This window comes from Nicotiana sylvestris, chromosome 1 (assembly GCF_000393655.2).
Source record: "Nicotiana sylvestris chromosome 1, ASM39365v2, whole genome shotgun sequence".
Taxonomy (NCBI): domain Eukaryota; kingdom Viridiplantae; phylum Streptophyta; class Magnoliopsida; order Solanales; family Solanaceae; genus Nicotiana; species Nicotiana sylvestris.
This window is the reverse complement of record NC_091057.1, coordinates 75909948-75936879: the sequence shown is the minus strand read 5'-3', so window position 1 is coordinate 75936879 and position 26932 is coordinate 75909948. Positions and strand designations below refer to the sequence as shown.

The 26932-nt window shown below is 35.9% G+C and overlaps 2 protein-coding genes across 2 annotated transcripts; one reads left to right on the top strand and one right to left on the bottom strand.

Moving 5' to 3' along the window:
* Positions 1-2555: 2555 nt before the first annotated feature.
* Positions 2556-3780, top strand: LOC104232739 (uncharacterized). The gene is made up of 2 exons (XM_009786004.2): positions 2556-2753; positions 3019-3780. The coding sequence occupies exon 2, from the start codon at positions 3047-3049 to the stop codon at positions 3632-3634; it is 588 nt and encodes a 195-aa protein (XP_009784306.1). The 5' UTR covers positions 2556-2753; positions 3019-3046; the 3' UTR covers positions 3635-3780.
* A 2178-nt stretch (positions 3781-5958) lies between these two features.
* Positions 5959-25193, bottom strand: LOC104232740 (uncharacterized). Its single transcript, XM_009786005.2, has 5 exons — positions 24911-25193; positions 23528-23917; positions 10737-11275; positions 10566-10626; positions 5959-6618 (listed from the first exon to the last, which is right to left on the bottom strand). Exons 2-5 carry the CDS (start codon positions 23898-23900, stop codon positions 6170-6172), a joined length of 1422 nt encoding a protein of 473 aa, XP_009784307.1. The 5' UTR covers positions 23901-23917; positions 24911-25193; the 3' UTR covers positions 5959-6169.
* Between the last annotated feature and the right edge of the window lie 1739 nt (positions 25194-26932).

Here is a 26932-nt window from a genome sequence, read left to right as displayed (position 1 = left end):
CGTACTAACATCCTTTTTATTTGTGGACGTTGCATGTCGTGCTGCAGGTCCTGATAGACAGGTAGACGCAGCTTCCCCACCATAGTAGGCTGCCCAGTTCAGCGGCTATTGGCGAGCTCCCTTTTCTAGACTTGTTGTGGTCTTGGTATGCATTTTTGTTATAGACATTATGGGTATGTCGGGGACCTATTCTAGCAATGTTGCAACACTTATGTTCCTTTAGAGGCGCATAGACAGTGTCGACTCATGTATAGTTTGGATTGCCTTGTCGGTTGATTTTTGTTGTATAGTCTCTCATGGCAGCTTGTACCTTATATATAACTACATGACAACCTTATTATATATGTTCATACTATTATCTGTCATTGTTGGTTAATTAGGATTCATGTCTACCATTTATATGATCTCATCGGCCATTACAGATAATAAGAAAGGTTAGATAAAATGTGCGTTAGAGCTCGGCAGGTATGGCCCGTGTGCCAGTCATGGCCCTCTAGTTTGGTTCATGATAATAACATACTTTCTATGTGGGTTATAGGGGCTTTTTCCTTGTGGAACCCGACTCCTTTCCTATTACCCCTATTACTTTTATACATGGAAGTGATTGTATCAGAGGAACAGGTCCACTTCAGAGATTTATCTAGATCATTTTTAACCCTGCTTAAATGTTTTTGAAGTTGTCTATTCTTTTCAAGTTCAGCAGCAAGACTTAATTTTATATTTTTGAGTTCTTTTTCAAGCTTAAGGTGTGCCTCACATTCCACTTCCTTTCCTTTAGAGGAGTTCATGCATTTTTCCATTGAACTTTTTAAGAATTTCCTTCAATTCTACAACTACAACCACCAGATCATCTCTCTCTTGTTCTAACTTTCTGATTTCCTCGGTTAAAACATTTTTATCACTAATGATATTATGATAAGCATCAATTAAAATATTAGCTAAAGATACCAGCTTCTTGTTAGAATAAGACTTCAAATTTCTTTGAACATCCAGAAAGTTTACCTCATTATTATCATCTTCTTCATCCTCATCAGATTCTGCCATCAGTGCAAATATGGAATCATATTCTGCAGCGTTGCTTTCAACAGCCATCATGGAGGTATCTCCTTGTTCATCATCACCCTCAGATTCACTAGAGAAAATTCCCTAGGAAGCCAGAGCTTTCTTCACAATATTATCAGCGACATCTCTTCTCTTGAACTTCCTGTTGGGGACCGGGTTCCTCTTAACCATCTTGTCAGCATTGTGTTTGTAATGGTCATGCTTGTGGAGGTTACAATCTTTGATGCAATGTCCTGGCTTTTCGCACTTGTGACAGCAATCGTATTTGTTAGTGTTTCTGCTAGAGCTGCCATTATTGGGAATGCCTCCATTTCTACGAACCATTTTCTGAAATCTTGGTGGTCTGTAGGTTGATTGACCTTCTTCAAAATTTGGTAGAGCATCCATGTAGATCCTTTCTAATTGTTAGCCTTATAGATAGAATATGCTTTGATACCAATTGATGAAAACTAAGAGTCCACCAGACTGTAAAGAGAACCTGGTTCTCTATCAGTTCCCACAGAGCACACGCACAACGGTAAGTAAATAACACAATAATATTTTACGTGAAAAACTCTCGGCTCACGAGATTAAAAACCACGACCTACACTCGTAGGATTTCAATTTCACTAACCGAGCAACTTTAGATTACAACCTATTATAACCTAGGAATTAAATTTTTAATCCCTCACCTACTTGAAATAACTATATTGCAAGCCTCTTTGTAATAACTCTATTACAAAGCAACAAACCTTGACTAACTCTAGTCAAGAAACTAAACCAAATAGTAGTTTAAATCTGTCCTACAAAGATACTTCTTGAAAGTAGTATAGGATTACAAATGAAGAACAAATAACAAAGACTCAACAAACCTCGTGACTTAAGTTATCTTCAATCTTTGGATATGGTCCTTGAGGTTGCATCAGCTTTGTTCTTGAGAGAGGTGGTGGCTAGTACTTGAGAAAACATGATTTTTAGATTTGCAAGTGTTAGGTAAATAAAATTCCTTGCCTCATGTTGATAATATATGTGTGTGTGAGGTCATCAAGAATGATAGAATCAGAGTTAATTTTAGCAAATTAATTTACGTGTCTATAAACCATGATATCAAATTAATTTTGTATCCAGCTTATACTGTTCCCAGTCTTTCAATGCGGAGCCGATTAAACTTTGGCATGGTATTGACTAAGTTAAAACATGAAGGTGCTGAGATCAAGAGGTCTCAGGTTAAATTTCTAGTGAGGTGCGAGTTTGTGTCAAATTGGTACGTTGGTATTCTCCTATTAATGTGCGATAAAGGACATCAATTTGCACCATCATTAGTTTCATGTAAATATTTGGAGTATGTATCTTCTATTACTTGATACCAAAAATAAAAAAAGAATTATGCGGTGTTTCAATTGTTTATTTTTATTTTTTATTTTCAACAGATTAATTAGGATTTAATTTTTGTTATAAAATGAATCCTTCCTACCAAGTCAGCAAATTTCACCTCTCCGCAAAAATTTGCCACCCACAAAAGCATTACAAGAAAAATAAGACACCCCTACTTCCTTTGCGTCTTTGTCTCCCTCTTTTATCCTTCATTTTTCATTTCCTTTTCATGCAATCCTCTTCTTCCTCTTACTCCTACTGGTTTTTCCTCTCGAAATCCCGATACCTACTTGCAGAGGCAAATATGTAATTGAATATATATTACTTTATATACATAGGTATATACCCCCTTTATATATTCAATTACATCTGCATTTTTTATCTTTCATTTTTTTTTTTCATTTCCAAGAATCTCTCTTTTTAGTTACCCATATAGCATACACAATTACGTAACCCAACAAATTCCCATATAGCAAACACAACTACGTTTGATCTTTTATTGTTTTCTCAATATTTTGTTCATTGTTAATTTACATGAATCTAGTTTTACGCAGACTCAAAATAGTGAATTTAATCAAGGTTTGGATACTTTTGGTATTATAGGGCCTTTGCTTTTCAGCAGATTCATAGCATGAGGGTCCATCCTATGTCCATGAAACGAAACATTGCTATTCGTGAAGGTATTTATCCCGGTTCCGGGTCGGGTTCGGATCAGCGGGAACAACTTTTGGCGGTAATGGAAGGAAACCCAACGAAGAAGCTAAGGAAACTGCCGCACGTATTCGGGAAAGTTCTAGAACTTCCGTTCCGTTCCGATGCTGACGTGGCGGTGGAGGAAGGGCCGGAATTCTTCCGTTTCGTGGCGGAGATGGAATTTGACGATGGTGGAGAGAGCGGAGGCGCCGGAGCGGGAGGCGGCCTGAGGGTGCAGGCGGTGGAGATTCATCCTGGGATTACGAAGATCGTGGTGAGAAATGGTGCGGGAGATGGCGGTGCCGGCGTCTTCTCCGGCGGGGAAGACGAGTTGTTGTTGGAAGAACTGAAGGTGGACACGTGGAGGTTCAGGTTGCCGGCGACGACAAAACCGGAGCTGGCCACGGCGGTGTTCGTGGATGGTGAGTTGATTGTGACGGTGCCAAAAGTTGATCGTGGCGGTGTAGATTTCGCCGACGGTAAGAATGTTTGGGGTGGCGGTGGCCGGGTTGTTCTTGTACAGTAGCCAGAAAAAATAAAAGAAAAAGAGACATTAATAAGATTTTTATTCTCCAAAAATAATACTAATAATAAATTGTTGTACATTATGGTTGTCTCGGGAACTTTATTCTCCATGTATGAATACTACTAATATTCTATCATTTGATTTTATTTTTTACTGTTTTCTCGTTTTTAAATCGTCTTCCCTCTCTCCATTTTAGTTGATTCTCCATTCCCAGCTTAACCTGATTATTTTTTTTTTAAGAGAAGAGTGTAAAATACGAATCAATTTAAAAACTTTTGAAAAAAACACATGTGATATATATTTGTATTTGTATTATAGTTTATGCGGAAAAGGGCCAAAATTGTCCCTGAATTAATGTCTCGGGGTCAAATTTATCCTTCGTCCGCCTATAAGTCCAAAAATGTCCTCGACGTTAACATTTTGGCCCATTTATGATCTTTTGACTAACAGTCAAATCCCAAATAAAAATAATATTTATTTAATTATGACATGACAACTTCCTATTGGCCCTGCTTAAAACCCATCTCAAATCCATTTAATAACTCACCCACGACCCAAACACAAACTCGCCCGGAAAATTTCATAATATTAGCGGGAAAATCATTTTGGGGTGTTTTTCTACAAATTGTTGGCCACTTCTGCTCAGGTTTACAACCTTCCCCTTTGATACTTCTGATCAGGTTCAGGAACTCCTTACCATGAGAGCCTCTTAAGGAAGATGTGTGCTGAATTTTTGCTCACATGGTGCGAGACCAATTGCTAACAAACGTTCAAAAACCGAATTTTCCATCGTGTAAAATGGAGCAATATTTTCTTGATACAGAACTACAAAGTCATTGAGCCACATATTTTCTTTGGTTCCATTAACAACAAGGTCACGTGAATGCAGTACCAACCAACGTCGCCTAGAGCATTAAGATCGGGCTTCACACAAGTGTCATTCTTTAGAAACTCTAGGTTAGCAAGAAAAGTAAAAGTGATGTAGGTGTTAATTAATAAAACAGTCATCTTCAGGGATCTATACCGGAAGGTCAAATCCATACTTGATTAAAGCGTAAAGACAAATTGGTAGGAAAAGGGCAGCATGATCATAAGCCTTTGTTTAGGTTCTCAGAACTCCATTCAAGTTTCAATATTTGCATCAATTCAACAGAAAATACTAGAAGCTCGTAAGTTTATGGAATATGCCACAAAGGTATTAAAACAACGCATTGTCATCCTACCAGTGACACCCCAAATAAGGACAGCCAGAAGAGACCTTGATTTTCTTGGTAACATTGTGGAATTTTCGAGCGGGTTAATGTTTGGGTCATGAGTGGGTTATTAAATGGAGCTCGGGTGGGGTTTTAAGCAGAGCCAATAGGAAGTTGCCATGTCATAATTAAATAAATATTATTTTTATTTGAGAGTTGACTATTAGTCATAAGGACATAGTGAGCTAAAAAGTTAACGTCAGGGTATTTTTGGATCGATAGGTGGAAGGAGGATAAATGTGACCCTAAGGCAATAGTTCAGGGACAGTATTGGTTCTTTTCCTTAGTTTATATAATACAATTGTATTAAAAATCGTGAAGGTGCATTCTAAGGACTCGTTACATATAGAACTTTATTATTTGCAAATATTGAACTCCAATATTTCGATAATGATTTGACCATTAGTATTTATTGAATTTCAGTATTTGAAATATTGAAAAAAATATTTCAAGAGTATTTCAAGTGAAATAATGATTTTCATTCATAAGTCTCCAATTTTATCCAAGTGAAATTCATGTCCAATGCCTAAATTTTTATTTAAAAGAAGTGAATATTCCTTCCGTTCATTTTTACTTGTCCGCAATGAACGTTGCACTTCCCTTAAAAAATAACAAAATAAAGTATTTTTTACCATAATACCAATAATAACAATAGCATTTCAAAAATCTTAAAAAGTAATTTGGGAATGAGTAATTAACGATAAGGGTAAAACAAGAAAAAATTATTTTTCTCTTGAATTATTAAAATGGACAGGTAAAAGTCAGGATTTATAGTTGGAAAATGATGAAGAAAGGACTAAACATTGGATTCTTCTATTCAATTCTACCCTTAATTAATTTTCCCTTGCCCAGCAGTAATTCCTATTTATTCAAGTACAATCTGTTATCTGTTCTTCCTCAGGATGGATTGTAGTAGCTCTTCCATTGATCTAATGCTAAAATTTTACCCCACAAAATACATTATAAGTTTCTGCCTTACATATAATTTCTGACTAGTGACTTTCTTTTGACAGAAATTAATATTTTGTTAAATCAGGTTAACTTATTCATTTTATGATCTTCTCACCAACATAAATCAACTCTAACTTTGAAAGATCAAGATAAATCTGATTTTATGGAAATTTTAACATATGGACTAATAGTAATGTCCTCTATCTGGAAAAAAATATACACGGCCTAATAGTAGTGCAACTGTTACAAAGAAATGACTGAGGCTCGGAACAAAATTTTGGCATAACATGGCCAGGGCGTATTTGTTGTAGATACAAAGGGCAGAGCTTGCTTACGACGATTCTGTTTCTAGACCAAAGTAATCCCTGAGTATTTGCTTCGAAATTCTTCCAAATCCATTTTGCACTTGTTTCATTTCCTTGAGTGTCGAAATTTCTCGCTTTATTTGGTCTACTCTTTTCAGGACAACATCAAGTAAGGTATCTGTTTCAACCATTGATGTATGGCTTGATAGATCTGATCTTTCCTTGTCAAGCTGTTCATATAGATTCATGATATAGTTCTTTTGAGCAAAGAGCTTTTCCTCAGCAAGTCTGTACTCAAATTCTTGAGACTTCCTCAATGCCTGCAGTGTTTGATCAATCTCATCCTCAAGCTTAAGGGATTCGATGCGATGGTCAAAAGTTGAAGTCATCTTTTGTGGTGAAGATCTTTCGCTAAGAATTGACTCTCCATGGTATGTAGACACACATGTTCCTGTGTCATGCTGAGATGTTCCTCCTACCATCAAAAGAAATTTACATACGTGGAAGCTTTAAAGAGATCTCAATACTGAATGCAGCTTTGCAAGGAGGAGAGAGATTTGAACCGAAAGCTCTTGAACATAGTTACTAAGTCGACTAAATGCTTTTACAATGAAAAGATAAATCTCAGCATACACAAACATCAACATGAGATACAAAAAAGAAAAGAAAAGAGTTCATATAAATTAAGATGACAATATGTTTCATATATCTCAAAACTCGTTCAGTACATTGTGACGTTCATAAGCCTTGATGGTACCGACTCATGACTCCAAAACGATGAGTTATGCACATCGTACATACTATAAGAAGAGTAATTTGTAGATGGACTAAAAGCAAATAAAGAAGAACCAAAGAGTAACTAGCTTGGTGTAGTTAAAAAGACATGTAAAGCTGAAGCTAGGTGCGGTGTAGGATGGACGTTTTGTCTTCAATCAGGTAGCATTTTGGTGCAAGCACCGAAGCGCTCAAGTGTACGCTACATGATGAATATAACTGGAAACGGGATTTATTAATAAGGAAACAATATGAATGAATATATTAGTTATAAATATTAGGAATAGATTTATTTAGTATAAGAAAATAATCACTGAATCTGACTGAGGTAAGACATTCAATATTTGAAATAGAAATAAAACTGAATATTTGCATTGAATCTAGAAATCAGCTCCGTAAGAAGCCCCCGTCTTTTAGGATCTAAAACATCCTAAATGACATCAGAAACCAAACATGGAATGAACTGACAAAGGATTCTGAAAGGCATATAGACAGTTTAAGTACTGACCTAGGATTCTGAAAATACCAAAGAGAGAAAATCCAGTGAACGTGACCTACTGCCAACATCATTAAGGCATGATTGCACTTCATGCTCATCAACAGGAGCACAAGAGCAATAAATGATACGAGCACGGCTAGGGGTTCCTGCCAAACATCATGCCAAGAGAGCATTGGATGCCATGGAAGGTCCCAAGTAAAAACTAAGTCTGTTTGAGGAAGGATTTGGAGATTGGCAGAATTTGCAAAGGTTGTGCGACCGCACTATAGGAAACCAACCTCACAGCAATTCAGAATTCAGGATGTGCTGAATTCGTGAAGGTTGTATGATGACCGCACACTGTGCCCACAACCGCATGCACCAGGGTACAGATTTAGGAGTTCATTGGACCGCATATTTAATTCGTGAAGGTTGTATGACCGCACACCATGCCCTCAACCATACGCACCATGTCCGGATTTAGAAGTTCATTGTTTTAAGGCTCATTTCAGGTATTAACCTAATGGGCTTGTTTGCTTAGTTATCCTAGACTATAAATAGGTGTTTAGTGTTTACAGCTTAAAAAGGAGACAACTAAAGATTATTAATGAATATTGAGTCCTGAAGCTTTACCAAGAAATATCACCTAGTGAGTTGAAAGACTAACGTTACCGTGGGAGTGGGGAGGACTTGGAGTGAAAGACCTTAGGATGTTCAATAAACTTTACTTGATAAATGGTTATGGAAATTTGGGATAGAGGAACATGCTTTTTGGAGGAGGTGGTAGCAAACAAGTATGGTACCATTTATTTTTATTTTTTTTATTTTTTTTTGGGGGGGGGGGGAGGGGGGTTTGAAGGACTAGAAGTATCACATTTTCATTTGGGTGCAAGCTTTGGAGGAGTATTATGAACGGATGGGAAGAGTTCCACGGCCAAATTATATCAAGGTGGGTGATGGAAACAGAATTAGATTTTGGTGACACAAGCGATGAGGAGAGAACGTTTTGAGAATTGCCTTTCCAATTCTAGCCAAAAAGAATTGACAATGCAACAGATTCAAAGGATACATAAGGAGGACGTGATTTGGGATCTTACATTTGGAAGGAATCTACGAGATTTGGAGATGGGTGAACTCCAACGTTTAGTAGAATTACTCTACAAACAGAATACATTGCATGCCATGCATGATAAGTGGAGATGAGAGACGGGCAAAGATGGACAGTTCTCAATCGTATCATATTACCAGAAACTTTTGGTGATGGATGAAGTGGAGGCTCGCCAAATTTGCTTACATGTAGAAGACTCTAGGTTGATAATTTTCTGTTCATATTATGCTTCAGTTGCAAGATGTCTTTGGAATTTGTAAACAATGTAAAGCACAGAAATAGGCAAACACAAAGAGAGTAATGCATGCGCATATACGTATCTAGTCGTGCATTTATATACATCAGTCTTAGTGTACGCGCATTGCACGTGTACCCTATATCAAAGAAAATAATTTTTTGTAAAAATAATAAAATGGATGAAGTGGAGGCTCGCTTTCGGTGTCTTGTATGATAAGAATGTGCCGCTGAGACTTAAAGGTAAGTTCTACAAGGTTTTAGTTAGACCGACTATGTTGTATGGAGCAGAGTGTTGGTCGGTCAAGAACTCTCATACCCAGAAGTTAAAAGCAACTGAGATGAGGATGTTGAGGTGGATGTGTGGGCATACCCGGTTGGATAAGATTAGGAATGAAGTTATTCGGGAAAAGGTAGGAGTGGCCCTTATGGAGGATAAGATGCGGGAGGCGAGGTTGAGATGGTTCGAGCATGTTAAGAGGAGAAGTAGAGAAGCTCCAGTTAGAAGGTGCGAGCGGTTAGCCTTGGTGGGCAACAGGACGGGTAGAGGTAGGCCTAAGAAGTCTTGAGGAGACGTTATTAGGCGAGACATGGCGCAGCTGGAGCTGACTGAGGACATGGCCCTAGACAGGAGGGGGTGGAGGTCAAAGATTAGGGTAAAAGGTTCGTAGGTAGTCCAGCGTTTCTCTTTGTCTTACTCAATTCGCTAGCATTAGTGTTAGTATGATATCTTTTATTCATAGATGGCTATTACCAACTAGAGTTTGACTGCATACTTGGTTTCGATCTTATTTCATCTTGATGTTATTCCTACTTGTTGCAATTACCTTTTCTTCCAGGGGTAGGGGTAAGGCTACGTACATCTTACCCTCCCCAGACCCCACTCGTGGGTAACTACTGGGTTTGTTCTTGTTGTTGTTATTGTAAAAATAATAAAATAATACTTAAAATATGTATTTGCGTTACAAAGTGAAAAATTACCAAAAAAAAAATTGCAAGTGCCGGAAAATAATAACTGTTAATCATGTTTAGAATTTTTCGAATCCACTCTAGCAATTTTTCCTCTAGTTTTTTCCCGTAATTGCTTCATTGTACAAAAACGTTATAAGAGTAGTATTTGATTGAAAGGTAAAAAAGGTCATTCGACTTTACATGAGGCCTAGCTAAGTAAGTGCGTTTATTTCAAATTAATTTTACAAAATCAGAGTCTGATAATTTACCAACAATTAAAAAGCCTTTACCCACAATTTACTCAATTTGTGAGAATGCTAAAACTTGTACCCTTATCCTAATCATGCATTAGTAATCACATAATCCGAACTCGACAAATACTGATGGCAGAAAACTTTTATAAAGAACATAGAGATCGCAACAATTCTTTTTGAACGTGGGAGTTGTATGAACTTGCACTACTCAAGAAGAAATCAAGTTATAAGAATGCTAGGATAATCAATAGATGGAAAGTCAAATAATATATGGTGTCAAAGTCCAGTAAAATCTTATTGATTTTAAAGTTCTAAATTTTAGGACTTCTTACAAAGTGTAAATAAGAAAAAATTTAATGACTAAAATTTTAGTCGATTTCAAAGTACTAAATATTAGGGAAACAATCAAATGACTATTTTGTTCAGTGTGAACTCTACTTTAAAGGGGTAAAAAAGACAAACGACATTACGCTAAAGCTTTCGTGTTTTTAATATAGTATACATTCAATAGTGAAAACACAAGAAGCATGTACCCACATAAACAGATAACTCGGGCAGGTATAGATACATGAGCCAAAGGGAAAAGTGACACAAATAAGAATTAAAAAGGGCAGAGAAGGTACCATTGGTGTCCATGAATTCTTCTTCTTTGAACACATCTCTAATGCAGGTTCCCTTGTGAAGCTGATACAAGATATCATAATGGTCAATCTGGTCAATTGGAAACCCCATAAAGGCAAAAATAAAAATCTTGGAAACAGAGTACCGTTCATCTACCTCTCAGTCAGCTATACCTTTGCCATGGCCGATTTAATATGATGCAACAACTGTTTTGCATTTGTTTTTCGAGATCCACGCAGAATGCAAATGCCAACACTCAAAATCTTCTCAATGTCATCACGAGAATCAATTGATCCACAAATGTTTAGAAGCTTCATGACATGCGAGACCAAATCAGTTCTTGAATCACAGCGTCGACAAAAATACTCTGCATCCAAACCGATGCTTCCTCCAACTGTCCCAGCCATATAAGCTCGTAGAGCGCAGTCTATATGGGCTATGTGTCCACAAATGTAACCATTAACACCTGTTGCTTCACACCTAATGTAACTATACCCACCATAAGCAGAACTAATAGTTTTACAACAAAGAATACAACAACAATCTCGGCAAAAACCAGGCTCACTGCAACAAAGGTCACAAATCATGGTCTCTGGACTAGGATTCTCTGCTACTAAACTGGCACACACACTGTTACCAGCCTTACAACTGCTGCTTCCAAAATGAGAATCAGGTTTCATGCCTGAAGATGTGACCTCAGCATACCAGCCACCTATAATTTTCAGACAAAGAAGTCAAATTTGAAACCATGTCACAAATAACTCGTTTAAGCACAACAAGAAACACTAAAAGATTTGCAATCCACTGACAGACGACAGCATTCAAATTTATAATCAAAGAGGAAATTCACTCAAAATGAGAATTTCAAAGATGAGCTAAAGAAATAGATCTTTACGAGCTTACTAGCTAGTTGTAATGGAGAGATGGTATGAAATTTAAAAAAGTAGCTTCATGCACATCCTCAAAGTGAACTTAAAGCTCCTCAAAATTAATCAAGTTTTTTAGGTTTCACCTTTGAAAAATCTGCAAAGTGTATCAAACGGTGCCTTTAAAGTAAACACAATCAGTACAGAGGATTAAGCTAGATTGTATCAAGTTATATCCATTTTGATGCAAAAAAGTATATGCAAATGAGGCAGAAACTTGACTAGATTTCATGGAGTCCCTCTAAGAATATAAGAGGGGCTATATTTTTGGCTCACTTGTACATAAAACCCAGCACTACCCAGCACTACCTTTGTATTGTTTCTGAACACAATTATTACCATTTCAAAAGAAAAGTAAACACAATCAGTTAAATTATCTGCCACGTATAAATGGCCACGCCAAATGTGGTATGGAGAAGAAGTAATCAACTACTCACTCCGCCCAAAAAATAATGACATAACCCGTATAGAGTCAAAGTATCTATTTTAGTGTGAACTAAATATCAGTTCCTCAAAATATTTTAAACAAATATACATATTTGAGAACTATATAAAAGTACTCCCTCTATTCCATTTTTATGTGGCACCCTCTCCTTTAGGGACTGTTCCAAAAAGGATGGATATTTGGATGGAATTTAACTTTACATTTCAATATTACCCGTAGGGGTGGTTTGGTTACCCGGTGGGATAGAATAGACAAGGATATCCCTGGGATATCCCATGGGATTAGCTATCCCACCTTCTATATGGGATAGCTAATCCCGTCATTTTAGTATAAAATTTATCACACCACTAGCTAATATTCATAACCAAACATGGGATATACAATCTCATATTCTCGGGATAAGCATCCTTATCCTAGTAACCAAACAAACATTCCTGTTATTACAAAAGTATGTCAATAAGGGGTTGTTTGGTTACTAGGATAAGGATGCTTCTATTAGTAAACGAGAAGGTGGATTAGGAATCAAAAACCTTAGGAAGCAGAACAAATGTCTGTTGATGAAGTGATTATGGAGGTTTCCTAAGGAAGAACAAACACTATGGGGCAAGGTGATAAAGGCAAAATATGGAAAAGAAGGGTTTTGGATGACCAAAGAGGTGAAGAACCCTTATGGAATTAGTCTATGGAGATCAATCCGGAACTTGTGGCCAAACCTTTTTCATGGCTTAAGTCTTAATGTGAGGGATGGAAGGAAAACGTTATTTTGGGAGGACAACTGGCTAGGAATTGGAAGTTTGAAGAACTTGTTCCCTGATATTTTTACTTTGAATCAGCAACAAGGGGCAACAGTTAAGGAGTTATGGGGTATTGAAGGATGGAACTTGACATTCAGAAGATTGTTACAAGACTGGGAACTACCTACAACAACTGAATTTTACAATACTTTGGAACAATGCAGAGGATTACAAGAAGGGGAAGACACTTTAGTATGGCAGAAACATAGCAGCGGGAGGTTTACAGTAGGATCAGCTTATAAAAATCTGAATCGGGTAGGATCTCAACTCAGCCTATGGCCTTGGAAGCATATCTAGAAAGTCAAAATACCATATAAAGTGGCATGCTTTACTTGGTTGGTGGCTAAAGAAGCAGTACTCACTCAAGAAAACCTCATGAAAAGAGGTTTATCAATCTGTTCTAGATGTTATTTGTGTGGCCAAGATGCAGAGACAATTAGCCATCTGTTTCTACATTGTAGAGTGACAAGACAGCTGTGGGAGTTGTTCATTAACATCAGGGGCATCCGATGGACTATGCCAGGAAGAACCTATGAACTTTTGTCTAGCTGGAACACGGGGGGAGCTCTACATCTAACAAAGATAGATGGAAAATTGTCCCAGCAGCCATTTGGTGGACAATTTGGAAGGAGAGGAATGCAAGGTGATTTGAAGATATAAGTAGCCCTGTACAGAAGATCAAAATGAATTGCATTCTTCTTTTTAGTTTTTGGTGTAAAGCAGAATATATAGATGACTAGGATTCAATCATAGAAGTCTTAGGCTCCTTGTAAGAAGAACAAGTTTAATTCTTGTTTTGTCCTAGCTCTTCTTGATGTAATCTTGGTTCCAGTACAAAATTTGTGCTGATGATTTATTAATATATTGGATCTGTTACCATCTCAAAAAAAAAAAAAAAAAAACTGGAGTGTCATGGCTTGTTTAGAACTACAAGTTTCAAAAGTTTTTTTTTTTCTTTTTGGAACTCTGTGCTCTTGCCACATAAAATGAAACAAAGGCAATACAAGGAAAAAACCATAGTCAAGGAAAAAGTTTTTGACTCTTCAAATAGTAGTGTCACATAAAATGGACGGAGGAGCATTAGTTTGCCCTTCTTGCTTGGAAAGACTTCATCCTAGGATTCTCTTATCCCTTGTTCACTTCAACCACCTTTTAGCGTGTGTGAGGCATACTAGTAACATTTCATAAGGGAGATCATAGCAGTCTCTTTGTTGAAATTTAAACAAAGTTGTGTGTAAATTTTCCAGAGAGTATAAGTGACAAAAAGAAATAAATACCAACCTTATTATTCATCGTGGTTTCAGTCCAACAACTTATAGTACCTTATTTGAATTACGTTTTAACTTCCATGGATAAAGTATAGGCAATAAAGGAGGACGATTGTAGTAGCTTCACAATCAATACAAAAATAAACTAATTATGAGAATTCATTGAAAAATGAATGGGCCTAAAACAAAATGAATACAGATGATTCATATAACTGACCCTCCCCCTCCCCCAAACTATAAAATTAAATCCCTGATGAAGATAGACGAGGATGTCACACACTGTATAGGAGTGGGGTGGATGAAATGGAGGTTAGCATCTGGAGTCATGTGTGACTGTGACAAGAAAGTGCCACCGAAACTCAAAGGCAAGTTTTATAGAGCGGTGGTTAGACCGGCCATGTTGTATGGGCTGAGTGTTAGGCAGCTAAGAATTCTCATACCTAGAAGATGAAAGTGGCAGAAATGACGATGTTGAGATGGATGTGCGGGCACACTAGGCTAGATAAGATTAGGAATGTAGATATTCGGGAGAAGGTGGGTGTGGCTCCCATGGACGACAAGATGTGGGAAGCGAGGCTTAGATGGTTCGGGCACATGCGGAGGAGAAGCGTAGATGCCCCGGTTAGGAGGTGTGAGCGGTTAGCATTGGCAGGTACGAGGAGAGGTAGAGGACGACCTAAGAAGTATTGGGGTTAGGTGATCAGGCAGGACATGGCGCGACTATAGATTTCCGAGGACATGGCTCTGGATAGGAAGGGGTGGAGGTCGAGTATTAGGGTTGTAGGTTAGGAGGGAGTCAAGCGTTTTTTTCCCCCTTTATTTGTTGTTCCGGTGGCGGGGCTGGCCTATTGATGTTTCGTTGTGGGTTGTTAGTGGTTTATGAAATTTCCTCACTATTTCCTAGGATAGTATTGTTGTTTATAGTTATTGCTTTTACATCTATTTTTCTATTCATTACGATGTTGTTACTATTTTTTTATCTTCTATTGCTGTCACTGATCTATTGTCTTTGTCTATTTTTCTTCTTCTCGAGCCGAGGGTCTTTCGGAAAGAGCCTCTCTACCCCTTCGGGGGTAGGGTAAGGTCTGCGTACACTCTACCCTCCCCAGACTCCACTTGTGGGATTTTACTGGGTTGTTGTTGTTGTTGTTTGTTGTTGGTGAAGGTTAAAAATGTTCTCTTCACTTTCCTCTCTGACTCGGGAAATATGCCTTTTCTTTCTCTCTCTCCTTTTGATACTCTATCCAGTAAGGCCTCACTCCAGCTAAATTAGATTTTATTATAGGGTAACAAACTTTTTTCATCTCAGGGGACAAATCTTTTAAACTTATTAACATTAGGGATGCTCAAATTAGATGGTATTCACTCATCGAGAGACGCAACTGTTTTACAAGCAGAATTAGCATTGATGAAAAGAATCTACTATGGGTTTGTAACGCTATGAAGCAAGCATCAAGTCTTTATGGAAGATGGGGAAGAACACAACAACCATATCTTTACTGAGTATATATATCAAATTACAACATCTATGGCAGATTTGTGAGTAACAAGAAACAAGTGGTGATCATTCTGGAGGCAGAATAGAATACAACAAAGGCTGGATTGACATTGCTAAGAAATTACTTCGGTTCTTAGGAAGCCACAACAATCATGGACCAATACGCAATCTCCATCACTAAAAACCTACTTAGAGGTCGCAAGAATCGAAAGCTAGCTAGCTATTCCAGTGGCCCCATCAACAAAGTTTGAAGATGTTACACACCCATACTCCGGATGCCTGATAACGATCTCCGATGATCCATTTTAAAGTAGCCCAAATACAAAAATCATACTGAAATGGTTCCTCAGCATATGGAAAACGAGTGCAGGACTCAAAGATACTAATAGATCACAACCACTTTCTGTTTGAGTTTCCATGAAGACATGAGGTTGTTGGAATCAGCGTACAGAATTGGTTTTGGATGGTAGACATTTGCATCTGAGTAGTGGATGCCAAAAGTTGGTACAATCTCTACTGACAGTAGGTCGGAAGTTTTCTGGGTTAAAACATTTGGCATTCCTCTCCATGCTATCGAAGATAAGTGTGGTGGCTACATTGGAGCAGATGAAGATTCAAAGAATAGAAAACATTTTGTCTGGGCTCGATAATGCATTAGAAACCCCGGTAAGCAACTTCCAGCGAAGATGGAAATAGAATTGGGGGATTGAGATCTGAAATCTCGATAATGGCAGAACCCGGCCATCTCTAACATACATCTGACAATGCACAGAACCTATTGCAGCAGTGATAAAGGGTTGTAACACTGTGTTGATACTCTGACAAGGAACTTCTCAATCACTTGCAGATTTGAAAGTCTAACTGAAAATTTTAAGTGGGCTTTCACATGGGTGTATGGTTCTCATTCCAATCACGAAAGGAAGGAACTTTGCAATGACTTGGCAGCAGATAGAGGCTTATAGTCTGATCAATGGGTAATTGTGAGTTGTGGAGATTTCAACGTATACAACTATGAAAGTGAAAGACTAGTTGTACTAGAAAGACTAGTGCAATGAATAATATCTCAAACATAATATTAGAACTAGGCTTGATCTCTCACTAAACGGAGCACAATACACATGGTCGATAGGGAAGAACCTCCCACAAGCATCCAGAATTGCCAGATTTCTGATTTCACTTGAATGGAGTGAAGGATTTAAAGTAGTGGTTAGCAATGCCCAAGGTAATTTCAAATCACAAACCAATCATCCTCGAAAGGTGAAGACGGGAAACACACCTTCATACTTCAAATTTGAAATATGTGGACTCAAACTAAAGGCTTTATGGAAATGGTAAAGAAATGGTGGCAATTTTACACAGTATTGGCTTCCCCCAGATTTTACCTTTACTTAAACTCAGATCCCTAAAGAAGGACATAACAACTTAGAATAGATATATATGGAAAGTTAGAAAACGGAAGGAATTAGGCACTTGATGATTTGAGGCTCTTGGATCAAGTTGCTACTCTCTCGATGAAAAGCTGGAAGCTTTCAATTTAAGACTTGAACTTCATCAGATTGCACTAGCTGAAGAAATTTCTTGGAGACAAAAATCAGAGGCTTATGACTAAGAGAGGGAGACAGAAACACAAGTATTTTTGGAGGACATGCTAACTCTCAAAGGAGGAACAATTGCAGGACAAGCTCATGGTGGGAGAGGAATTAGTTGAAGTTAAAGAGTAGATCAAACAAGAAATTCTGGATTACTACCTGGATGTACAAGGAAAGGAATTCATGGAGACCCACACCAGAGCTTAGGGGTTATCCTATCATCTATAGATGAAAAAGAAGGCTAGAATCTCTTTTTGAGAAATTAGAAATCCTAACCACCTTAAAGTCCTGTGCTCCTAACAAAGCACCAGGCTTTGATGGGTACACTATGGCCTTTTTCCAAAAGGCACGAGACTCTATTAAAACAGATATCATGGAGGCTCTTAATCAGTTTCATCATAATTTTTATACAGTGAGATCCTGCAATGCTTCCTTTATTGTCTCAGCTGCACATCAACATGCTTAAAAGCATTATCTACCTAGTTAGAAGTTCAAAACCTGGAAGAGTTGGAATCCTTTGATGCAAAACATGCTCCCTCTCCCCAACATATCTAGGACTGCCTCTAGGAGCCAAATTCAAATCCGCCTAGTTATCTACCTAGTTAGAGGTTCAAAACCTGGAAGAGTTGGAATCCTTTGATGCAAAACATGCTCCCTCTCCCCAACATATCTAGGACTGCCTCTAGGAACCAAATTTAAATCCATTAGAATTTGGAATGAGGTCATTAAAAAAGTGGAAAAGAGACTTGCAACCTGGCAATTGCAATATCTCTCAACGGGGGCAGACTCACATCGATCAGTAGTGCCCTTGATAGAATTCCCACTTACTATATGACTCTATACCATATGCCAAGCTCGGTACTAAGCAGCAAGATATGCTAAGGAGAAGGTTCTTATGGGAAGGAAATAGTGAGACTCACAAATTCCGATGGATTAGATGGCCAAAAGTCACACAGCCAAAATCTTCCGGGGGACTGGAATCAGAAACCTTAAGCTTCATAACAGATGTATGTTACTCAAATGGCTATGAAGGCATGGACAAACTGAACCAGGATACTGTAAGGAGATCATAGATGCCAAATATGGAACTCCTAGTGCCCTAATAAAAGTTCAGGGGCTTAGGGCATCTCCAACCCTCCCCATTTCTCCATAATGGGAGTATTTTTTGCCATAATGGAGCTCCAATGCTCCCCCATTTTTGCCTCCAAAATGGGGGATGAATGGTGTTACTCCAATTATGGAGTGACACTATTCATCTCCTCCATTAGGCCATCTCCAATCTTACCCCATTTCCCCATAATGGGGGCAACTTTTGGGGTAATGAAGCTCCAACCCTCCCCCATTTTTGCCCCCAAAATGGGGGATGAATCGTGTTCCCTCAAATATGGAGGTACACTATTCATCTCCCCCGTTACTATTCATGTATATTTTATTATTTAATCTTTTAATTTATCTCTTTATATATACCTAATTATGTTTATGTAATACATTTATAATATTAATTTTACATCTTACCTTTGGCGCATAATTTGATAAATTAATTTCGTGCATTTATTATTTTTATGTAAAATTGTAAGTTAATTTTATTATAAGTTATAATTGTACAAAAAATATATAATCATCTCAAAAAATGAATGGTGCAAATATAAAATATTAGATGTTGCTAAAATTGAAAGGTGCGAATATAAAATATTAGATGTTGCTAGAATTGAAAAGTGAAAATTGAAAATACATTAAATGAAAATACATTAAAATTGGAAATACATGACAATTGAAAATACATTAAATTAAAATACATAAAAATTGAAACTACGGTAAATAGCATAATAAAAATTGAAAATCAACGATTTCAAGAATTTTTAACTCGACATAGAAGAATTAAGGACAAAGATGCTCATTTTGCAATTCGTAATGCATTAATAGATCATTTATGAGAGAATACTAGAGGTTGAAGTTGAATATTTATGCAGTATTTCGAATGAATTTTATCGTTATGTAATATGTATTTAATTAATCTTGTATCGCAATGATTTCACTTTTATTTGAATTATTAGTTAATCTATAATAATTGCTTACAAATTATATTATTTAACATTTTATGGAATTGTTTTAATGGAAATTACAAATTAATGAAAATAAAAGATGGAATTTGTTTAATGAAAATTAAAAAATAAAATTGAAATGAAAGACAATAATATAATATAGAAGAGAGAGAAGAATATTAAAAAGTTTGGGGGAAAAACGGGGGAATGGTTGGAGTAAGTTCCCATTTTGGGGACCAAAAATGGGGTAAAGGTTGGAGATGCCCTTACTATTCATACTTATTTTATTATTATTTTTATTATTTAACTCTTTTAATTTATCTCTTTATATATACTTAATTATGTTTATGTAATATCTTTATAATATTAATTTTACATATTAACTTCGACGTATAATTTTGATAAATTAATTTTCGTGCATTTATTACTTTTATGTAAAATTGTAAGTTAATTTTATTATAAGTTATAATTGTACAAAAAATATATAATCATCTCAAAAAATGAATGGTGCAAATATAAAATATTAGACGTTGCTAAAATTGAAAGGTGCGAATATAAAATATTAGATGTTGCTAAAATTGAAAAAGTGAAAAATGAAAATACATTAAAATTTAAAATATATTAAATTAAAATACATAAAAATTGAAACTACAATAAATAGCATAATAACTTAATAGGGAGGTATGTCGTTTGGAGAAAAGAAGTGTTACATGATATAATAACTACATGTACTATACTGCACAACATGATAATAGAGGATAAATGTGATCTTAATGCACCAATTCAAAATGATTTGGAATGTCCACCTCCAACAGTAGAAATGTTAGTAGATGAAAATCAGCAATTTGAGCAATTTTTAGCTCGACACAAAAAACTTAAGGACAAAGATGCTCATTTTGGACTCCGTAATGCATTAATAGATCATTTATGGGAGCATACTAGAGGTGGAAGTTGAATATTTATGTAATATTTAATATGAATTTTACCATAATGTAATATGTATTAAATAATCTTGTATCTCAATTATTTCACTTTTATTTGAATTATCCGTCAATATATTTAATCTATAATATTTGCTTATGAATTATATTATTTAAAAATTTATGGTATAAAATAATTTTATATTAAATTATATGTAATGAATATGTAAAAAAGATAAAAAGATAGATTTTCTTTAATAGAAATAAGAGAATAAAATTTAAATAAAAGATAATAATATAATATTGAAGAGAGAGAAGAATATAAAATGGAATATTCTTTTTTGGAATAAAAAATAGAGTAATGGATGGAGTAGATTTACTGCATTTTGGAGTTTAGTGCATTTTGGAGGAGAAAATGGAAGCAAGGGTTGGAGATGGCCTTATCGAATTGGTCTATGGAAACATAGAGCAACTTTCAAAATGATTTCTTTCAGAATACATCTTTAACAATTGATAATGGTCTACATCTTAATTTTTAGAAAGACATATGGCTTGGTAATACAGCACTAAAAGATTCATACCCAGGATATACCATATTTCCTGCTACTAGGATACAAATATTACCCAACATATAGAAAACATCTAGAATCCTGTGTTTATAAGGAATCTTCATGATTGGAAATCAATGACTTACTTGCTCTCCTAGCCACACCGAAGGATTTCAAGACGGAACATCAACCACCCACCAGGATCATACAGGGAAATTCCAAAGAACCGAAGATTACAACCAAAGAAGGTTACAGCCTTATGTTCTCTTAGAACGGAATGCTAGAGGACTGGCCTTGGAAACATGTCAGGAGAACCACATTACCACTTAAAGTATCTTGCCTCACATGAACTTCCCTCAATGAAGCTTGTTTAACACGAGACAACTCTTTTTTAGCCCCTTCATAGGAGCTCCCTCTATTTTGCTCCTTGGTGACTCGATCCCACAACCTCAAGGTTGGAGGTGAAGGGTTCTTACCACTTCAGCAACCCTTTCTTGTCACACAAGACAACCTTAGCAGTAAGGGTGTTCGTCGGTCTGTACGGTACGGCACTTAGTCATTTCGGTTCAGTATTTTCGGTTCTTAAAATGATATATCAATACCATGCCTAACTACATTCAGTATGGTTCGGCTTTTCACCTTTAGGTTTCGATTCCGTCCGGTAATTTCGATTTATTCGGCTTGAATATTAACTAGTGCATACAACCATAGACTGTAATATTTTTAATTAAAGTACTCAATGAAAACGTTCTAAGCTTTACTCACCTGACTGTTGATAAAATCTCTGTCCAAAACAATCAATTATCAACTAAGAGAAAAAAGGTACATAGAGGAATACATTTGATCATTGGAAATATCATGTTACTTACTTAGAGTTAATTGTTGAAATTAGAGAATACAACAAGGACTAATCCAACATATGCAACAACAATACAAGAGTAACGGAGTAAAAAACACCCTAAAACCATTGAAATATTACGTTAAACTGCTTGACAACCAAAAAAGTAAAAATCAGAATCTGCATCCTACCTTGTTCCTCCATTTTCCTAAAGAAGTACATGGGATTTACTACCAACCTCAACATGAATGCCAAAGAAAAGTATTGTGTAACTTAGTATGTTAATCAATAATATGTGTAATGTGTAACTCAGTATATATTTTGGTACGGTATCGATATTTCAGTATTATTTTTTAAAATACCAAATACCATACCTAATACAAAATTATTTTAAAAACTTAAACCAAATATCATACCAAATACCAAAATACCGAACATATACCAAAATTTTCGATTTCGGTACAATAATTCGATTTACCATATTATGCACAGTCCTCCTTAGCAGATGGAACAGTGTCTTAGTCAACAGATGCTACATGTGCCAACAAAGCTCAAAAAGTGTTAACTAATCTGTTTTTTCATTGCTCAGTTGCTGTTGATATCTGGTATTTCTTCCTTTTCATTTTTTGCCTATTCTGTGTCAGCCTCAGTACATCAAGGAAGGCTATATCAGCATTTTTCAAAGGTTGACAAAGTCATCAAAAGAATATGGAAAATGATCCCAACAATAAGTTTTTGGTGTGTTGGAATGAAAGAAACTGCAATTATTCTGATGGAATCTCAACTCCAACGCCTGAAAACTAGATATTTAGTTCGTTTGTTCAGTTGGAGCTCTCTTACCTTTAATAGTGCTGACAATTTTTGGACTTTGTTAGCTCCCTAATTCTAGCATAGACACTCTTATAATAGAGCTAACATGCTTTTGTCTTCTGTAATCTGGCATCTTCTTGATGCCCTTTCAATGATACATCTTACTTCATAAACAAAAAAAAAAGATTGTTTGATAACTTTAATTGATGGAAGATTAGCTAGGTCAAGAGACGATCGAACTATATGTGTATTACTCGTTTATAGTATTACGCCAAAAGATGCGGTTAATACAGCCAGAACCACACCTGTAACCCAAGTAAATTCGCGAGGATTTTTAAATCCGCCGGTGAGTTGAATATGAGGGCTTGAAGACAGCTTTAGAAGAGTGCTTGATAGAGACCTTAACGCTAGGGATAAAGCCTTTCTTTCATAACCAAATGAAACTGTCTAAGGTGAGGATCCAAGACTGATGGGTACAGAATCCGGTGGCATTTTTTATTGATCACAAATCGCTTTTTATCGCACTGTACTCCTTTTGCAAGATCAGCTCTTAGATGCGAAAAATCAAATGATGAAGGGGGAAATGAAATGTCGGATTGAATCGTCTTAGCCCTTTCTAATGAGATAATGAACTAGACACCATTTTTCTCAAGAAAAACTAATGAAATAATGACTTTTTCTTCCAGAATAATTTGTTGTTAGTATAGATATATATATTTAATACTCACTCTGTCCCATTTTGAATTGCACCTTTCTATATTCAGATCAATTTAACTTTAAACTTCTTATTTTACCCTTAATGAAATAATTTTATAGTCACAAAAATATCTATGGCATGTTCAATATATTTTCTTTCTTTCTTGAACTCTATGTCGAGTCAAATAGTGTCAGATACATTAGGATGAAGGGAGTATTAAAAGTTCTTTCTTAATTGATAATTTGATATATACATTTTCAGAATATCAAGTATTTTAGAATTGGCGTAACGGCATTGTTAAAGTTTAGCAAAATATAAATAGGCTCCCCAATATAGAGAGCTCAGCAAACATGGCACAAAGCCCAAGACAAAGTTACACATGGTAGAGCTTAAGATTGGTACTTTCGTATAGGTGCTCCGAGCTGCATAATTTTGCCTTGAAAGTGGTTATTTTTCTTTTTGGGATGAGGTAAATTTTCCTTGAAAGTGGTGTAGACGCATTGAGCTATGTCTAAAAGTTTCTTACTAATTCCAAAAACAGAAGAAAATTCAACGTACTAAATGACCAAAAAGCCATATCAAATCCAACCTTGTAATAGTTTTGACGGAATCTTCCAACTGAATGATGCAAAGAATTCCTTGATATCTACGCTTGGAAACTCAGACCGGATGTATTGTTCCACCGAAAGCCTACTTGCGAAAGCATTTCGCTTTCCCCGAAGACGTTGTGGAAGATACAGATATCTATCAAGAAAGTAGCCAGCAGCTGCAATTCGTTTTCCCACCTTCCAGGCCCATTTGTCGCCTGGGTTCGGCCAATCTGCAGGAGCATATGGTAAACCTTCGCCTGAAGCATTGACAGAAACAGGATAAAGGTAAAGTCCGTTTTTATTGGTACTAAGTGTATCTCCATTACATGCAGCAGGACTGTCAATCTCCACTGGATCATTGTTGGATGACATGTGGCTAGATGTTTTAACTGTGCAGATAGCCAAAGAAAAGTTATATCAGCTTAAAATCCAAGAAAGAAAAGGTTTGTCAAATTACAGTCTTACAGCAATGCATAATACTCGTTTAGCCATCCAGCAGAAGAATGACACATTTTCTGACGATTAAATAATAAAAGCAGCTTAAGATTAAAAAGTCAAAGCGGGCACTTATGCCTCTGTACAAAACGAGTTAGCTAATAATTGGACAAAAGAAAGAATACGATAGCAAAGAACATAGATAAAAGAATAGTCCACGGTATCTCCACAAAATCAATGTATCCAACTTGTCCTTAATTTTCTAGTCAGAAGGTGAACCTTGCAACTTGAAGCTATGAAAGTGACCCTGCCCGACAGAATAAATACAATGTTTAACGCGCGTTTTGGCAACAGAGATGTAGGTATACGCAAATGCATAGATATGTTATGTGTCCGACAGGAAATACTCCTTGCTCTGATAGATTTGACTTAGTTAAGGTTGTTGCCAATTGACCACAAGAACTTCCAGACAGTGATCATTACGAAATATCAGACAATGTATCCAATTTTCATTCTTCCCCTTATAATCGCAGCATCACATCCTTATGTTGGTGATTGACAAAATAAAGGCTCAAATTGGATCAATCTAACCTAAACAATGAAAACAGAGATAGATTGAAACTTTTCGCACATCTTCGGTCTCTGAAGGAGTAGTGGCATGTGTCTCTAGCTCTAGAAAACCTTTACATATAGCTAACCAAGAAAGCTTTACTTTACATATAGCTGACCAAAAAAGATTTACTTCAAGCAACTATTTTGCCAAAAAATGGCTTTATTTAATCCAATGGATCAAACTTCAAAGGCTTCAGTCAGTTGTTCACAAGCAACTTCTTTTACTTAAAAACAGTAAACACATGTAAATAAACTACATAGATAACAGCATTACTTTTCAAAGTTCACTCCTTTAAACCATTATCAACAAGCTCGCGGTGGATTCAAGAGTATACCTGAGAAAATTAAAGGTAGGCTAGGGTTTCCGAATTAAAAAAATGATTGCCTGTGCCAACCGTAAGTCGAGGAATAAAGCCGATTCAGAGCAAATGTTTCATTACATATCTATGCATTCGCGTATACCTACAGTGGAATCGTAGAATCATAAAATTCGGAATCGGAAACCCTAAAAACCCCTTAGAGCCGAGGAATGTCGAGTTCCCCGAGAATAGCGGCCGCCGGAGATTCCTTCCTTGTGCCCCGACAGCGTTCCAAAATTCAAGGCGATGACTAAGCAAATAAGAGGGTTTTTGGGAGAATTTTATTTTTCTGTCTCATACAACTTAAAACTGGGAAGACAAAAAAGTTACCTCATATAAATAGTGTCACTTGTATGAGACACAAAATAAAATTTTCCGTTTTTGGCATTTTGCAAAAAAAAAAGATCCACCCAATTTAGCGTATTCCAGTGTGTCCTTATATAACAACATTTTTCTTTATAAAAGTTAAATTTTTCCGAAATCAAGTCTCATATTCTATTATAATATATATTTTCTATAACAGCAATTCGCTATAACATCCAAAAATATCTGTAACAAATGAGATTGTTATAGAAAGGTTCGACTGTAGTATTATATTTTATTATTTTGATATATTTAAAAAATTTGGATAAATTATATTATTTGACATAGTTTTATGATATCATGGACCAATAATATGAAAAATAAATTGTAATATTATTAAAAAAAATTAAGGTACTTGGTAGACTCATTATATAAAAAGGTAAGGTAATGGATAAAATAGGATTATTTAATAATAAGAAAATGCAAGATGAGAGAGAAAAATACAGTAATGACGCGATCACACCAAATACGTTCCGTAAAATGACACTTTTGTCGTTATATAATGACGAATTTAACGATATGATACAATAAAATTTAATTAACAATCCAAACAAATATTGTATTTAAAGTAACAATACGATATAATACAACATGTAACAACCATTTAAACAAGTGACACGTCCAATTTCGAGTCAAAAGATGCAATGTTATTAGTATATGTTTTCTAAATTTACTAGTCTTAGCGAATGTGTTCGATGAGTATAAAATATTAAAAATTCAAATTAATTGTCAATAAATATAGCTCAAAGTAACAATATAAAACAAAAAAATAAATAATAGAATAAGAGAAAAAGAGAGAATTTTCTTAATTCATCAAGTGTTCTAGTGTATCCAATATGACATTTCATGCCTCTATTTATATTATTACACATAAGGTTACAAAAGGATTGTCTTAAACATGACATTAACAATTGGGATTGTAGGAGTTACAATCATAATAATGAGGAGTATTGGGAGATTATTTACATCATGGATAAAAGTAGTGGGAGTAGTGGACATCCACATTTACTAATAATTTACAACACTCCCCTTTAGATGTCCAAAAATAGATAATATGCCTCGTTAAAATATTACTAAGAAAAACCCCTGTGGAAAAAAATCTTAGTGAAGGAAAAAGAGTACGCATGTCTATAATACGCTGCTACACTCGCATTTTCGTATGTTAAAGTTTCGTCGTAAGTTAATCGACGTAAGTTCGGGAATGAGATTATTTTGAGATTACAAGCATTATGCTATTTCAAACACGTGATGAGTAAATTCGTGAAGGAGAGGGGGTAAGCAAATCAAAGAAAATGATTTTCGTCGAAGTTTGGTAATTTGGGATAAAATACGGCCCGAGCTAAAATATCCGCTACTTATGGACTAGCACCACACAAGGTACCACATGACCATGATAGTAAAGATGTATAAAGTGTGTTAAAAGTGAGTAATATTTTAAGTAATTTGAGATAATTCTTAATTATATGGGTAATTGGTTAATTATTGGGTAATGGGAGATTATCAAGTTAATCAAGAGATTTGTGGTTAATTAATAATGAATTTGGATAAGGTTTGAACCCATTAACGTGGCAGCCAAAGACTTTATATAACGTGGCTCTTGAATTCACATGAAATGTGGCAAACCTTGAAAAATAT

What these genes read in the sequence shown, in the direction of transcription:
- LOC104232739 (XM_009786004.2), top strand. Translation starts at nt 3,047, where the DNA reads ATGAGGGTCCATCCTATGTCCATGAAACGAAACATTGCTATTCGTGAA.
- LOC104232740 (XM_009786005.2), bottom strand. Translation starts at nt 23,900, where the DNA reads ATGTCATCCAACAATGATCCAGTGGAGATTGACAGTCCTGCTGCATGT. An exon ending in TTAAATCGGCCATGGCAAAG is followed by an intron (nt 10,627 to 10,736) that starts GTATAGCTGACT and finishes ATCTTGTATCAG; the next exon opens with CTTCACAAGGGAACCTGCAT. An exon ending in AGAATTCATGGACACCAATG is followed by an intron (nt 6,619 to 10,565) that starts GTACCTTCTCTG and finishes TTTTGATGGTAG; the next exon opens with GAGGAACATCTCAGCATGAC.